General features: G+C 44.8%; 1 protein-coding gene across 1 annotated transcript in view; it reads left to right on the top strand.

Annotated features, from left to right (window-relative positions):
• Positions 1 to 30: 30 nt before the first annotated feature.
• The window catches only part of LOC104536644 (inner centromere protein-like), a gene marked incomplete at its 5' end in the record, with an annotated part of 17,198 nt that continues 3,088 nt past the window's right edge, over positions 31 to 14,140 (top strand). The window contains 13 exons of the mRNA XM_010179320.1: positions 31 to 140; positions 1,291 to 2,057; positions 4,014 to 4,068; positions 4,237 to 4,270; positions 6,396 to 6,474; positions 7,050 to 7,101; positions 7,424 to 7,541; positions 7,625 to 7,759; positions 10,049 to 10,158; positions 10,543 to 10,663; positions 11,417 to 11,539; positions 12,095 to 12,249; positions 12,540 to 12,630. Coding sequence (XP_010177622.1) covers positions 31 to 140; positions 1,291 to 2,057; positions 4,014 to 4,068; positions 4,237 to 4,270; positions 6,396 to 6,474; positions 7,050 to 7,101; positions 7,424 to 7,541; positions 7,625 to 7,759; positions 10,049 to 10,158; positions 10,543 to 10,663; positions 11,417 to 11,539; positions 12,095 to 12,249; positions 12,540 to 12,630 — 1,950 coding nt within the window. The remainder of the gene's footprint in view (positions 141 to 1,290; positions 2,058 to 4,013; positions 4,069 to 4,236; positions 4,271 to 6,395; positions 6,475 to 7,049; positions 7,102 to 7,423; positions 7,542 to 7,624; positions 7,760 to 10,048; positions 10,159 to 10,542; positions 10,664 to 11,416; positions 11,540 to 12,094; positions 12,250 to 12,539; positions 12,631 to 14,140) is intronic.

Genomic DNA, 14,140 nt, shown 5'->3' with positions numbered 1-14,140 from the left:
CCCCCACCCGCCTCTCTCCCTCACAGCCACTGCAGCGATAAGCCGGAGCTGATACCCAAGACGCCGTCGCAGAAAAAGCGGCAGCGGAGAAAGCGATCCTCCGCCGTGATGGACGGGAGCCAGGAGCTGGATAGGAAGAGGTAGGGGCGCCGGAACCCTCCCGTGAGGAAGAGCCGGGGAGCTTTATCCGGGGAAGTGTCGCTTGGGAGGGTGGGAGGTGGAGCTCAGAGTTTCCCTTGGCGCCTGAGGGAGGGAGGGAGCTGGTGGGATGCGGTGAGCTGGAAACAAGAAACCGACTCAGCAGATGAATGCCAAGTGAAGTTTTTATTTTCTACCTCTACTTTTATAGCTACAGATAAGGACCTGACTGTGCAGCCAATCAGGATGTTCACACACTACAGCACTTTCCCATCCATCATTTCCCATACTTTATGGCCAGGTGTTCCAAGACCAAGACATCCTGCCACACACCATGCACACCGTTCAACTCGTGTTCTGGTCGATTTAACCCAGGCACACAGTGCTTGGTGTAGTTTTGAACTCCCACTTTTAGGCTGTTCCAACGTCCTGTTATACTTTAGAATAACTTAGTTTAGTCTTTTAAAGATTGCCTTTGTATAAATCCCAGCTGCTATTTATTCTTTTAATAATGTTCTTATGGGAATCCCAGCTTCTGTGGTGCCTTGGCTTGCAGCCTGTTGATGTTTCTCCGCAGTCGGAGGCTGAAAAATATCCGGTGTCAAAGGTGGCAGGAAGATCATCTCCTCCCCGCAGTGTGTCCATGATGTTCCTGATGTCACCCTGGTGTTAAAGCCTTGGTTAAGCATGCTCAGAGCTCTCAGCCTGGTGGCCTAAGCTTGTTATGACACCATAGTTCTGAAAAACGCTGTTCTTTGTCACTCAGTTCCATTTTATATCCCTATGTTTAATCTTTTTCTCGTTATCTCTTCCATGCTACAGTAATTATGTTCATTAGTTACTTTCTGCGTTAGCCACTGCCTGCAGCTCTGTATGTTGAGCTCTCAGAGAGGCTCATCCCACACATTTTAGCTTTGTTTCTCTGTATGTTGCCGTTTGTGCATGGAAGAGCTTCGAGCCATGTGCAGCCTGTAGCACAGGTTCACAGAGCGGCAGCGAGCTGTCAGACAGGGACCTTACAGATAAGGATGTAGACACACTATTTCTGCTTACCGTGTCTTTGATCAGGGTTCTGTAAACAGGGTGTTCTGTTGGGAGTTCTGGTCTATTCCTGAATCCTCTTCAAGTCTAATGTGTCTTTTCTGTTGTTAGGTTGTCTAGAAGGAGGAACAGCAGTCAGAAACAGGTAACTTCCACACGATATTCTCAACGACTCCAAAATAAAGAAAACCTGGAACTAGTCAGGGCTGAGGTCACACAAGTCTCTCCACCTCAACGTGTGACAAGATCCCAGGCTGCAACACTTGCTAAAAGCTCAGCCCTCATTCCTGAGATTTCTCCTGTCCAGCAAGTAGTAAGGAAGGTTCCTGTAGTAGAAGTCAGCGTCAGTGATCGTGTTAGTGCTGAGCTGCATCTCCAGAAAAGTGCAGCAGAACCAGCAGAGCTGCTCTCCAGAACCATCATCTTGAGCCCAGACAATGATTCTCCCAAGGAAAGCAGGGTTGCCAAGTCGCCGCCTGTGCCTGCAGCCTCTGTGCTGGTGGTCCCACAAACTCCTGAGGCAAATGACGCAGGAGAAAGCGAAGCTGCATCTAAGCTGAAGCCAGCAAAGGCAGCTAATCTCCCAGTCATCTCGAGTGAAGAGCTGGAGGAGGTAGATGACTCTGCTCAGGTGCAAGAGGGGTCTGATAAGGAGCCTTCACAATGCTTAAGGGATAACCCAGGGACTCCGACACGCTCCCGGCTAAGCCGTCGCTCAGTACGCAGAAGTCTGATGGGTAAAACTTCCATGACTCGCAGAACCTCCTTGGCAGAGAAATACTCACTAGCCAGCAAGAGGGAAAGCATGATCCGGAAATCTGTCACCAGGACCGTGATCAAGAGGAAGGCAGCTCAAAAGTCATCTGTGTCCTCCAGTTGCACGGACGGTAAGTTTGAATGTCACCAGATGAGTTTGCCTGGCACTCTTCCTGCTCTTTTTGTTAATCCACTACTTTTTGCTGCTGAAGGAAAACAACAGTACAGGGCTAGCTCTTCAGTCAGGTGCAGCAGTTGGTCATCCTAGGCTAGAAAAGCTGCAGTTGAGCATGGATGCTCTGACTAGCTTTCTAGAGACCTGTGTGAGTAGAGAAACCCAGGGATCTGTGCTGGTTTATGGCTTGTGAATTCAGCCTTGTAAATCAGCTGGGAGAACACCACTAATATCTTCTGAGTATCTGTGGTGGCATCTTGCAAAGCCGAGGATGAAGCTGGTGAACAGGGTTTATGGCTGCTTAAGAGGGTTATGGGCTCTCACAAAGGCCTGCATGTTTTCTGGGCAATGAGGTAGCTACCACAGATTCACTGCTCTTTAACCAGGGGCTGCTAGTTCTAGAGCTCCCCTTTTGAGAAGGGAATTTTGTGGCTGAACTTTGTAAATTTATTACATTTCTTCCGAACTTTTACAGTTTGCAATAAAAGTAGGTTTCTGCAAGGGACAAAAAATTTAAATGTTCTTCGGAGTTACTGGAACGCAAGCACTGGATTTGGTGCAGGAGAACATAGTGGTGGATAACCACTTTTTTCCAAGCTGAGGGAAAGAAGTGGCCAGTAAGTGGTGGACCAGCAATGGTTTCTGAAGTGCAGGTAATGCAGAAGAACCTCTTCCACACTATTTGGTGTTGAGGAGAGGTTGGCTCTTCTGCACAGTGTACTCCTTTCTTTGAAGGGAGAACTAATACAGCTGCAGCAACATTACTGTAATGTGTTCATCTGCAGTGTTCTAGGTTTGTGGCATTTGTGCTGCATAGAACTGACTTTTCTTGAAGAATTACCACACTTTTGCTGTAGTAGGATACATTTGGAGAAATACTTTAGTGGGTTGGTTTTTTTTCCCCCATACCAATTCAACTGTTCTAGTTGAATGTTTTTCTAGAACCAGAGCACTGCAGTCCCCAGATCAGAGCAGCATGGAGGGCTGTGTAAGTTTCCAAGTGCAGTGCTGAGGGCTCCCTCAGTAAAAAAGGAAACTGTAGGAAAGTCTTCTCATCTGTAATTTTGAAGAGGCACTGAAATAGCTTTGCCTGCCCAGTTTAAATGGCCACTCCGTGTTGTCTGGATCTGGATTACCTGAGAGGTTTAAGAACGGCTTTATTTCTTCCCTCTGCACTACTTGACACAATCATTTTTCTGCCTAGGCAAAATTTCTGGGTGTAAGGAGAGGAACTGAGATGTCTCAGGCAGCTCCAGTTGCGTTGGTTAATGTCTGAAAGCCCAAGGCACCTTAATGTACTGCAGTGAGTCTGCTGTGGCCCTGATGCATTGGATCTCACGCTGCATTATGTGTACAACATGTGGATTTGTGCTGCCTTTGATAACATGGGAGTGGACTGCACGCTCTGACTGCAAAGTCTGCTCTTGTGTACTCCACCAAGGCTGAGGCTGCGTTGCTGCCTTAATTATTAACAGCAGTTTCCGGCTGTGTCAGTACTTAAAAGCTAGCCACCAGTGAGCCAGCTGGAATGCTGAGCTGGAAGCAGCACTCTGACTGTAAATAATGCTGGTTTTAACTGCTGTTAATATCTGGATGAGGCTCTGCAAAATGAGTCGGGGCCCAAACCCAGGCACTCTTGATGTAAGCTCATTGAATAGCACTTTGAACTCATCTATAATTGAAAACATCTCTTTTCTAATATTAAAATTTCAGGCAGTGTTTTCTCTAGTGCTACTTCAGTGTATTCAGCTGCCCCTGCTTGTAGTGGTATGCATCTGAATTGCAGGGAATAAGTAAAGAGGCAGAGCGAGCACCTCTACAGCAGTCTTGGGTGACCTTCACTCCTACAAAGAGTCTTGGCCTGCATCTGTAAGTTACAGCTCTGGCTTTTTTTGTTTTCCAGCTGTCTCCAGCTCTGGAGAGGTGACAGAGGATGAAGAAACAGTTGTGAAAACTGGGTAAGACTACTTTAAGATATTTCTTTATCCTTAGTATCTTGCTTGGAGGACTTCTTTACAGTGACATTCTTGGTATAAAATGTACTGCTTGCAGATAACAAGTTGCTTCCCAGTTTCCTTGATGTTATTAAACAAGGCTGCCTTTTTCTTTGTTTTTTTTTATTCTAGGCCTCCTCCTGAACCTTGTACCCCCACCAAACTGGTAAGATTTAAGCAGGGATTTCTGTTTGTGTGGACTTGTGAGAAAAATGTGTTGAATACAGCCCTCATTTGTTAGTGGGGGATTGGGGAGCTCTGGCCACAGATCGCTGGACTCAGTCAACCTGCTGCATAGCGCTTTAGAGTGCTCAGCTTGCACACGTGCACAAGCCTGTCCATAGCCTCCCTGGTTCAATACACAGACTAGAGAAAATCTGAGATTCTCGAGTCTGTTTCAATTGCACTGTTTCCTCAGTCCAAGAAGGACAGGAACTGCTGGAGAGAGTCCAGCGTAGGGCTACAAAGATGATGGAGGGAGTGGAGCATCTCCCTTCTGAGGAGCGGCTGAGGGAGCTGGGGCTCTTTAGTTTGCAGAAGAGGAGACTGAGGGGAGACCTCATTCATGTTTAGAAATATTTAAAGGGTGAGTGTCACGAGGATGGAGCCAGGCTCTTCTCAGTGACAATGATAGGACAAGGGGTAACAGACACAAACTGGAACACAGGAGGTTCCACTTCAATTGGAGAAGAAACTTCTTCTCAGTGAGGGTGACAGAGCCCTGGCCCAGGCTGCCCAGAGAGGTTGTGGAGTCTCCTTCTCTGCAGACATTCAAAACCCGCCTGGACGCCTTCCTGTGTAACCTCATCTGGGTGTTCCTGCTCCGGCAGGGGGATTGGACTGGATGAGCTTTGGAGGTCCCTTCCAATCCCTAACGTTCTGTGATTCTGTGAAAATCAGCAAGTCAAAAACCAGTAAAGTTTCATTTGGACAATGAGCACATGTGACCCAAGTCTTATTTTTGGTTGCAAGTAGAGGTATTCTGTCAGTATAGCGTTCCAATCTCAGGTGCTTTCAAAGCCAGGACTAGCTTTGACTAGAAAACAGCATTCTCTCTGTAATTTTGTATAAATATATTTAAATGTAAATGATGGGTTGATACACACCAGCACTGAATATCGACCTTCGTATTGTTGGCATTCAGAGTTGAGTCCTGCTTTCTGGCCCTTGTTCCCTCGCCTTTTGCTAGAGATCAGTTGTATGGAAATTCAATCCTGAACCTATACAGATAAATAACCTTATAATTCAGGGAAGATTTTTTCAGTTGGACGGAGCTTGTACACTTACTATTTCAGTATTTTAAAGGTTTGTTTGACCTTTCTGATAGTCCTGCAGGTTATTCAAAGCTTGTCAGTTTGTCTTAAGACAACCACAACATTTGTAAATATAATTCAGGTCAAAACATATTCCTCCACTATTCCCACTGCCCTCCTGAGGAAGAAATTCCAATATTATTTCAGTATGTTTTCCAGAATCGTTTTCAGTCAGTAAAGACTGAATTAATGGAGTGGAGCTCTATAAAGACAGTACCTGTTCATGGGCTGTTAATTAAAGGTCAGATTCTTCTCAGGCCCAAGCTAGAATTAATTACATCTGTGCCCTTCTGTTGGGCTACAAGATGCTTCATATACCGAGCCTTAGAATAAGACCCTGCAGAAGCATTTGGGGAGGATAAAGCCTCCAAACTTCTTTCTTCTTCTCAACTCCCTTGTGTCTGCCAGCCCACACACTGGCCAAGGTGGGTTTGGAGTTAATGCACTGCTAACAGTGCGGATTTCAAAAGCCATTGCCTGCTCTCTCACAGGCATATAAAACCATTATCACAACAGAATTGTGTATCGGTATAAGTGCAAAGGCGGCGAACAGCGATGCAGATCACATTTGTAGCAGAAACATAAATCGAGGAAATGAGCTGTTTATCTTTGCTGTCTCCCTGCTCATCACCGCTAAGTAAAATGGGCGCTGCCTGACTATCTGCCAGAAGTCCAGCAAGCATAAACAGCTTTCCAACTTAAAATGCTTTTGTCCTTAATAGCTTGAGTTTTTCAGTTTAAGCAGTGCATCCCTCATGTTCTGTTAATGTCTCTGCTTCGAGTGATGACATGACATAAAGGAATTTAGCAAGATGGTGTCCTGAGGTATTTTTCACAGCTGAAGGTTAGGGGTACTGGCTCCGGGTGCTGGCACCAATACTTTATATTGCATGCAGCTTTGCATTTTCAGGTAATATTGCAGACAGTGTACTTTTTCTGTGTGAGAGTTGTGCTGAATCCCATTTGCTTTTCCTACAGAATCCCCAAAGTCCACAAATGTCACTTCGCTCTCGAACTGTCAGCAGAAACGAACGGCCGGAGGAGATGAGGAACGATGGTAGCTTTCAGAGGATTTTTGTGGCAGGATTTAAGAAAGTCGTCACTTTGTTGGGAGGCTGACTGGGAAGTTTGAAAGATTGTCTAGTTAATTTGAGAACCCAGTTTGAAAGACTAATCTAATCTTTGACAAATGAAAATTCGTTTCAAGAGATTAGCAGTTAGGAAATTCTGTGCTGGAGTTATTTTCCATCGTGGGAAGAGAATGGAAATAGATGTAATGAGGATGGAGGGATGCACGTTCTCCAGGTTATGGGAGGCTGAGTTGTATCCTGCTTCCAAAAGCAAGCAGTTGTGCTGTATCTGTGCAGACCACAACAGCAATGTTAGTGCAGACTGTGTACCACAGATGACTTTAGACAGCTTTGCTTTATCTTGTATTTCTAGGTTTGAGTGGCACTGTGTGGTTGCTTGCTGAAAGCAACCATGGTCCTGCTGTGCATAATGCATGGCAGGTTTTTTTTTACTGTTTAGTGAGCTGCTAAATCTGTTGTCTGCTTTCAGAGCTGCGTTGGAAGGGATTTTTTTTTCTTTATTTTTTTTGCTAGAACTTACTGTGTAACTGTTCTGTTTCAGAAAACAACTCAACTAAGAATGGGGAGACCCAGGAACCACCCCAGAGTGCCAGGTATGTTTGCAGGATCATTCTGGTTGGAAGGTGCCTTTGCAGATCTGTAGTCCAGTTCAAAGCGGGTTCTACACTGAAGCATTGTTAAATGGTTTCAGTATGATGGAACTATGAAACTTTGGCGATAAGTTTTCTCTCTCTCTATGAAAAGAGGATTTAATTTGTATGTTCTGTCACCTTAGAAGTTTTTCATTGGATAACTGCTTGTGCATAAAACAATGAAATAACTTTTAAGCTAGGACGGCTTTATGACTTTTTTTTTAACCTGACTTTGAGACAATCAGGAGGATTTGCCAAGTATGATAGACTGTTTTTCTCACAGGAGAAAGACAAGTTACAAAAGAGCTGTGGATGAACGCTATGACAACCAGCAAGCACAGGATGGAGGGCTTTCTCCTCTGAAAAGAAAGACTCCATCTCCTGCCTTTCCAGCCAGCAAAGTAAGATCCTTGTAACCCTAAGGTACTTTACTGAAACCTATTTATTACACTCCTGAGTATCATTTTTGCTATTCCTTTCATAGGTCGTACGTCCTTTCAAAACGTTTTTGCACACTGTGCAGAAGAACCAGCTCCTCATGACTCCAAGCTCTGTGGGGAGAAATGGAGTAAAAAAATCTTTTATCAGGTACAACATGCCTCTACAATTTGACCCCAAGGTAAGACGAGACTCTTGTAAGCTAGTACGTGATGGTCTGATGAGTGTCTAGGTTCAAGCACAGACATAAAGGAAAGTTTTCAACCCATATTAAACTAAGAAGTAACATTGAGCTGTCTCTTTACCTTTACATAAACAAAATAAAATTGTGCTTGAGCGGCTTCCTAAACAGTTCTAATTTGAACTCTAAGCTTTATTACTATAGCATTCCCCTGTGGTATTAGCAAGTAACAGTCAGGAATGAAAACTGGGAAATGAAAATCAAGAGGATTTTGAATGCTGCAGTTGAGGTGCACATATAAGGGAAGACTGCACATCCAAAGTCTTCATTCCAAGACTCTTCTAATGAGTGAGATCTGAGCAAATGCCTCTTAAAATCCAAGCTTTGCATGATAAACTTTGAAGTTTTTCAGACCTTTGAAGCAGGAGGAAGTATGAGTCTGTTCTGAATAGGAGACTGCTGGTTCAGTGAGATAAGTATGCGAGTGTCCAAACATAACAGGCATCAATATCGGTGTAGTATAATTGTTGCAGCCAGTAAGGACAAAAAACACGTTTGCTGTCTTTGCAGGCAGGTGCCTCTACCTGTACAATACCCCAGTGAAGTTCATAGCATCACAGGAGAAGCTCATGTACTCCAAACAGAGTGATTGTCTGGGTGGATGGGATTTGAGCAGACCTGGTTCTCTATTTCCAAAGGAAGTTGGTTTTCCCTTACAGTTCGATCATAAATAATGATCAATTGGTTACATGGGCTGGACTTGCAGTAGGATCACTATCTGCATCCCTGATGGGCAGCCCTCACCCTTACCTGATCTGCATTTTGATTGGTATTTAAATGAGAAGTTGGTGTTTGAGGAAAAGTGGGTTTCAAGCAGTGCACTGTAGTTCCTGTTCCAGCATTGCTCTCTGACAGTGTCAGGCAAGTGCAAGGGTGTAGCTTCACAGATGCACCTAAGGACATGCTGGAAGCTGGCATGCTGAGCATAGATTGCTCATACTTCTAATACCCAACAACTCGCCTGCAAAATAAGGTAGCTCTAGGGCTTGTTTTCACTTGCAGAAGAGTTGGAGAGGAAGACGAGGGCATACTGCAGAAATTGGTTTTCGTGCTTCTAGCTTATATCTGGCAAACTAACATCAGAACTTACTTGTAATGCCTAAAGCTGTCATGGTTTTACTGCTTAGAGAGTCTTGCTGTTCTCCAGCAGATAAGAAAAGTCTATCCCTAGGAAGCAGTGAGGGCTTCAAGCTTCAGTCTTCCTGGTGTTTCTGCTGACGTTAGCGTCTGCATCGGCAAAGAAGCTGATGTGATGAGAAAACAGGCTTGTGACTAGTGCATCCTTTGATGCTGTCAGTGCATTGAATGTTTTATTTCAGGTTTCACTCCAGTGCAGGCAACTTCCCTTCCAGACTTTTTCTGTGTAGGGGCTAAAAATAATTAAATAGCACCAGAGCAAGAACGTATAATCATTAGTTTTAAATGAGCCAGTTTGGATGCTAATAACACCAGTCATTTACAGCATGAAGCCCAGCATAAGGTAATCTGTTGAATATTTCGCCGTGCTTATCAATGGGTTTGTACTAAGACCAGGCCTGTCAGTGAGGCATTTGCAGTATTAAATCTGGCATTAAATTAGTTGATCTTAATATGTTTGCTGTGATGGCTGGATCTAGCTCTTCTAATTGACAGTATACTTAGTCTGATTTAGCTGGAAAAATGGGACAAATGCCCTGCATTTCTGTCTGGATGACATATGGGGCTGACTGTGTGCTTGAACAAGCTGTAAAGCACTCTGTCTAAATGATGGTGGCTTACCAGGAGATAAAGCTTTGTGGGAAGCAAAGATGCCAGTGGGAGCTCTGAGTTGAAGTAAGCAAGGTGTTTCCTAGAGCACCATCTGTCCCCTACGCTCGCTGCGGAAGTTGATGTGATTGCCAAGCATTAGTGCTGCTTTTTTGGTCCTTTTTACCAACATAAATCACAGTGCTGGCTGTTTGCAATCTCTGCAGAAGCTGCCTGGACTTCAGGAGCTGATGCTTCCTTTTCAACTTCCCCCCTTCTTCTCTTGATCTCCAAGATTAATACCACTGCTTTGTTTTCCATCGCATCTGTTCTTAAGCTTCCATGACCACATCACAGGCTGCCCGAGCTCTGTTTCAGGGTTGTTACCATCCCCTGGTTCTGGCTGTGGTTCCTTGTTGTATCTGGGCTCTGACTTAAACCAAACAGGTTGAGGTAGAAAGAAGCCCTGGCAGGTGAGTATAATCACATTTCAATCCACCTCAGGAAAAGGAGAGACAGAAGCTGGAGACTCTGAGGAAAAAGCAAGAAGCTGAGCAGCTGAGAAAACACAAAATGGAAGAAGAAAAGAAACAGCGACTAAAAGAGACAAAGCTGTGAGTGTATGCTTTCTGCCTTGTCTGGGTGGCTCTCTCTGTACTTGTAGGTCCCTGTATCTAGGTCTCTTATCTTGCAGAGTCCATACATGCAACAAAAATTCTTGTCAGCTTGCTCTTACACTGCAGAGACAGCATTTGTTCTCATAGGATCTATCTAGAATGCTAACAACAATATAACTATCCTAGCTGACTGCTTCTTCGGCTTTTCATCTTAAGTCCTGTGTCTCAGAGCTTAAAAATACTGTTAGTGTTTAAACGAACAGTGTATTTGGTTAACTGAATTTCATGCTGCCCAAGAACTGTGTCCGTTGGCCTTGCATTTGAGTTGTATGGAACTCATCTAGCTGGACTCCACTGATGAAGCTGGGCTGTGTTCTACAGGAAGCGCGAGGAGCGCCTGCGCAAAGTGCTGCAAGCTCGGGAACGGGCAGAGCAGGCAGAGGAACAGAAGAAAAGGCTCATTGAGCAGAAGATAGCTCTGTCTGATGAGAAGACTGAGAAGGTAAGGCTCACTATACCTACAGAGTTTATTTGGGAGAATAAGTAACCTATTGAGGTAGATAATGCCACATGAGTGTGCCTTCCAGGAAGAGGAACTGAATCTGCTTGAAATCTGGAGAACGGTTGAATATAGAACTTTCCAGAAACTTGGTAATTCTAAGTGACTGCCTCTCTCTTGGTTACAACAAATGGCAGACAAAACCCCTTATTTTCCAGAATTATGACTCTAAGTGGACTTTATTAATGCTCTGTTAGTCGGATGGGAGAAGAACTTCAAGTAGATAAAGCCAGCCTAATGGCCCTGGGGCTTTATCAGCTTGAAGTTGTTCTTTCTCCCATCTGACTAATAGATGAAGAGATGGAAATAAACATACTTCCTCCAGACCCTCTCTTGTATCTGAGACTTTCAGACAGTTTGCACACATGACAATCGCTGTCATTTGTCTGCTTTAATTATCTCTGTCTGCTTTTCTTCTTTCATGCTTCTGAAAATACATTCTGATGGCTTTTGTGGTATTAGATGTATAATTACCAGAATAGGATCAGGTCTTCCTGTGGAGATGTAAAAGAGGGTAATTTCCCTAAATATTATCTTTTTAAAATAAAGCACAGGTCCCATTGTCCTCTGGTGGCAACAAAGGAAGATTTGCCCTGTGAGAGGGTGGGTGCTCTGACTTACTGCTGTGATATTTCACATGCACAGAGAACTGTCCCATCTGAGACTTAGGTATTCAGCTAACTGTGTGTGTCTTAGGTGCGGGAAGAAAGGTTGGCAGAAGAGAAGATAAAAAAGAAAGCAGCTGCCAAGAAAATGGAAGAAGCAGAGGCCCGGCGCAAGCATGATGAAGAGGCCAGAAAACAAAAAGCACTGCAACAGGTCTGTGCTGAAGCCCATCCTATCATCCTGCGTCCAGTTAGAGTGGCCATGATGTGCCATGGTCCTTGTAAGCAAGAAATGCAGAGCAGAATTACTAACACAAACCAACCAAGTGAAAATTAGTGTAGAGAGGCGTTGTCCTTAAAGCTCTCTGCAGTGTTGTGCTTCCTGCTTCCTCTTGCAATATGCTGTTAGTGGTGGTTGTGACCTGCATTTCTTCTGCCGTTCTGGACAGATTCTTACTAGAGACCTTCATTTGGGGATTGGCAAGTATTAAAACCTCTCAGGTAACCCAGATGTCTCTCAGAGATCCAGAGCATGGTGGCCATTAGGCTCTTTGGGACATGTTATGGGCAGGGAATAGGCCAGTGCTGAAATAGCTGGAGAGATGATGCACTTACCTTGAAAGCAGTGGGAATTTAGCCCTGAGTTGTTTCCCTGCTGTGTAGTGAGAGGTGCTGGAGACTTGGGTCAAATAAAGTGTTCCAGCTTTGTTATTCTGGAGCTTGTTCCTGTACAATGCAAGGTGAGTAATTGCCGTGTTGGGCTTACCAGGAGGAGGAGGATCGTCGGCACAAAGAGCTAATGCAGAAGAGGAAGGAAGAGGAGCAAGAACGTACCAGGAAGCTTGCTGAGCAGAGAGAGAAAAAACTGGCTGCAGAGAGGGAGCTGGAGAGGAAGAAGGAACAGGAGAGGATCCAGGCAGAAAAGTAAGACAATATCCAATTATGTATGAAATTCTGTGCCAGGGCTTTGAAAAGAAGAAGAGAGGGCAGTAGTGGAAGACCTAAGCAGTGAAGAGCTACTTTGTGTTGTCAGTGCAGCTCTGGACCATCATGGGTACTGAGCTGCCACAAAGGAATTTTGGGCTCAGTAATGCAGGAAGTATGGTGGGGAGTGCTCTGAAGAGCTATGTGAGAGAGAGGGATTTGCAGCAGGCGTTGGATGGGAGGACACCCCTGCGTAGTTGAAAGTAATGGTCTGTTGCTTTGGTTCTCAGGCTACGTGAACAGCAAGAGAAGGCTGCTCGCTTGCAGAAGGAAGCAGTGGCTGCTAAAGAGGAGCTCCACAAGGAGATGGAGAAGGAAGAAGTATGTACTCTCTTTTTGTGGGTGGGCAGAGCCACATGGATTGGACTTCAGTAGCTGTTACTGTTAGGAGCAGTTGAGCTGTGAAGCTGTTAAGAACCCTGATGAGTTGTTGTACTTCTGAAAGTGAGCCAACCAAAGGTGCTTTTAACCCAGAGCCTACTCTGTCTGTTCCTGAAGGTATGCTTGCTCTCTAGCTGGCAGCGGTGCAAGGAGAAAGGACAGATAACGCACACATTGAAGTGAGGCTTTCGGCTTTTCCCCCTTTCTGTGTCCAGGTGTATCTGCGCCTCTTGTGATATCAAACAATAATGAATCCCAGACTTTTTCGAAGCAACATCTCAATGTTACATTTGTGCCACCTTCAGCAGAAACACGAGTACAGACTGTAGTCTTTGTCGGGTTATTTTCTGCAACAGTCATGCCAGCACAGATTAAATAAGCAGGCGTTTTTGTTAGTGGTGTTGAAGAGGGAACTTCGGATGCCTTGGCAGTTCATGCTCTTTGAATAAAGCAACTGCAGCTGGACAGCCTCTGGTTTTTGCTTAACTGGCAGTGTGCATTTTCACTGGAGCAGAGATAAAGCCCACAAGCGTTCAGGTAGCTTTTGGAATGTTCCTTCTGAAGGATATGCACACAGTAATTGTGGGGAATTTGTAGCAATTTTTGGTTTATATAATATCTGCAAAACTTGTGCTTTCAAGATGATCTGTGAGAAAGAACAGAAGGTTGGAATAAGTTGGTTGGAAATTGTCCAACGTTTGCCTGAAATCGTCACTCCACTTAGCAGAGCTGTGGTATTAGCATGCTAGTAGCAGTTGTCCAGCTGCCTTCAGGGTGCTGAATTCCTTGGTGGGAGCACCTGGCTGCCCAGCGAGCCCCTCACTCACTCAGCCCTGTGAAGTTGACGGGCAGTTGGGGGTAGACCTCTGTACAGCTTATCCTGTCATTAAGGCTGGGTGGGATTTATTTCACTTGATTTTAGGTGTCTACTGTTTGAGTCAGCAGCCTCTTGGTTTCCTTTAGATTCGTTAGGAAAAACTAAGCACTCACAGGGTGAGGTTCTTTTGACCTGTGTGGGATGGTTACTGTACAACGAGATAACTTGGCCTCTAAAAATACTGTTTATTAGTCTAAAAAGACGCTAAGATCAGTAGCGTAGAATTTTCCAGCTTGTCGTGGTTTAGGGCTGGGCCAGCCACTGAGTCCTGGACAGACGCTCTCTATTATTAATCCCTCTCCCCTCCCCAGAAGAAAAGAGAATAAGGGAGAGAGACTTATGGATTGGAAAATAAAACTAACAGGTTAATAAAACAATAATACTGATACTACAGGATAATGATGTAAATAGGAAAATAATGAAATATGTACAGATATCTATAAAATCAACATAAAATCCTCCCCCCAGTGACGAATACGTCACCAGAGGCTCTGCGGAGCCAGGCACTGGAAAAGTCCCAGACCAAACCCAGCAGCAGTGGGAGCTGATGCAGAACACACAGATCAGGATCAG

This window comes from Mesitornis unicolor, unplaced genomic scaffold (assembly GCF_000695765.1).
Source record: "Mesitornis unicolor isolate BGI_N332 unplaced genomic scaffold, ASM69576v1 scaffold43902, whole genome shotgun sequence".
NCBI lineage: Eukaryota > Metazoa > Chordata > Aves > Mesitornithiformes > Mesitornithidae > Mesitornis > Mesitornis unicolor.
Note: the sequence above shows the minus strand (reverse complement) of the source record. Positions and strands in the feature narration are given on the sequence as shown.